The sequence below is a fragment of the Emys orbicularis genome, chromosome 19, assembly GCF_028017835.1.
Source record: "Emys orbicularis isolate rEmyOrb1 chromosome 19, rEmyOrb1.hap1, whole genome shotgun sequence".
Taxonomy (NCBI): Eukaryota; Metazoa; Chordata; order Testudines; family Emydidae; genus Emys; species Emys orbicularis.
In genome coordinates this window covers 13,067,168-13,069,099 of record NC_088701.1, presented here as the reverse complement: position 1 = coordinate 13,069,099, position 1,932 = coordinate 13,067,168, and the positions used below count along the sequence as shown (strand labels likewise).

General features: G+C 49.0%; 1 protein-coding gene across 1 annotated transcript; it reads left to right on the top strand.

Annotated features, from left to right (window-relative positions):
* The first annotated feature begins 709 nt into the window (after positions 1–709).
* NEUROD4 (neuronal differentiation 4) lies at positions 710–1,702 on the top strand. The gene has a single exon (XM_065419564.1). The coding sequence runs from the start codon at positions 710–712 to the stop codon at positions 1,700–1,702; it is 993 nt and encodes a 330-aa protein (XP_065275636.1).
* Positions 1,703–1,932: the final 230 nt, after the last annotated feature.

The following is a 1,932-nucleotide window of genomic DNA, read 5'->3' as shown; positions in this document are numbered from 1 at the left end:
GGCTCTTCTCCTCCAGTACTCCAGAGGTGACAAACAAACTCTCACTGAGTTCTAATTCTATCCAGCAGGGATAGTGGTTCCACAACCATCTGGTATGTCCATGCTCCCCCTCCTAGGCAAAATGAACCCTTAACATCCAGTAGTAAGAGGGGATTGAATCCAGGGGCTGGGCACACAACTGTGCATAATAAAGAACACTGTGCTCACCAGTAAACCCCATCCATGCAGTATGGAAGGGGAATGGAGGGGATGGACAGAACTTGGGGTCTACTGCTCCCAAAATACAGCTCCTTAACTAGGGAGTACAGCAGATTCCTCTGCCTTGTGCTCTTGGGAGAAGCTCATCCCAGCTGGCAGGCGTCAACGCCACTGAAATCTATGCACATGGTGCCCAGATACCACAGTGATAGGCATGGAATAAAAACCTAGATAGATAGATAGATAGATAGATAGATAGATAGATAGATAGATAGATAGATAGATAGATAGATAGATAGATAGATAGATAGAGACTGCAGGCACATAGGCAGAGAGACAGACAGATAGATGCAGAGATAGATACTGCCTGTCATTCATAGATTTGTTCTGTAACATTAACATTATTGGAAGGTGATCTTGCATTCAATTTCTGATGCATATGAAGTGATGAGTGAGTCCCTGGCCTGGGCCTTATTAACACCCACTGGTTTCTTTGTTGCAGACATCAGAGATGACCAAGACATATGCCAAACCCAAAGAGATGTCAGAGCTTGTCAGCTCCCAGTCATGGATGGATGAAGCCCTGAGCTCCCAAGATGAAATGAAGGAAGAAGACAGCAAACAAGCCCCCTATGGAATGATGGCTGGCTTGAACGAAGAACATGACAGCATCGAGGAGGAGGAAGAGGAGGAGGATGGAGAAAAGCCTAAGAGAAGAGGACCAAAGAAGAAGAAAATGACCAAGGCAAGGCTGGAGCGGTTCAGGGCCCGGCGGGTCAAGGCCAATGCCAGGGAGCGCACTCGGATGCATGGTCTGAATGATGCTCTGGATAATCTGAGGCGGGTGATGCCTTGTTACTCCAAGACTCAGAAGCTGTCCAAGATTGAGACTCTGAGGCTTGCAAGGAATTACATATGGGCTCTGTCTGAGGTGCTGGAGACTGGGCAGACTCCAGAAGGGAAGGGCTTTGTGGAGATGCTTTGCAAAGGTTTGTCACAGCCAACCAGTAACCTAGTTGCCGGCTGTCTACAGCTGGGGCCTCAGTCCCTCTTCCTTGAGAAGCACGAAGAGAAGTCCCCAGTGTGTGACTCTGCCATACCCAGCCATACCTTCAACTACCAATCCCCAGGACTGCCGAGCCCCCCCTATGGGAACATGGAAACCCACCTCTTACATCTAAAGCCTCCTACCTTCAAAAGTTTGGTGGATCCTTCCTTTGGGAGCCACCACCCAGACTGCACCACTCCACCATATGAAGGGCCCCTGACGCCTCCCCTGAGCATCAGTGGGAACTTCTCCTTGAAGCAGGATGGGTCTCCAGACCTGGACAAGTCCTACACCTTCATGGCCCACTACCCTTCGATGAGCCTGGCCGGAGCTCATGGACACACGTCTCATTTCCAAAGCACAGTGCCCCGCTACGAGCTCCCCATAGACATGAGCTACGAGTCCTACCCGCACCATGTGGTTGGGCCCCAGCTCAACGCCATATTTAATGAATAATGAGAAAGTTGACAGGTAGACATGAACATATGAGAATCAAGAGAAATACAGCCAGGCGGTATAGATGTTTCTGGAGTGAACACGACTGGGACGGGGATATCACTGCTCCAAAGCTGTATGAAAGATCTTTGGACTAGTCTCATTGAGACACCTCTATGAAAATCTCTGCTAGCCCTTTTCACACTGTCTTGACAATTGTTTAGTTGAGCTATTTTGCTGGTTTTCACGTT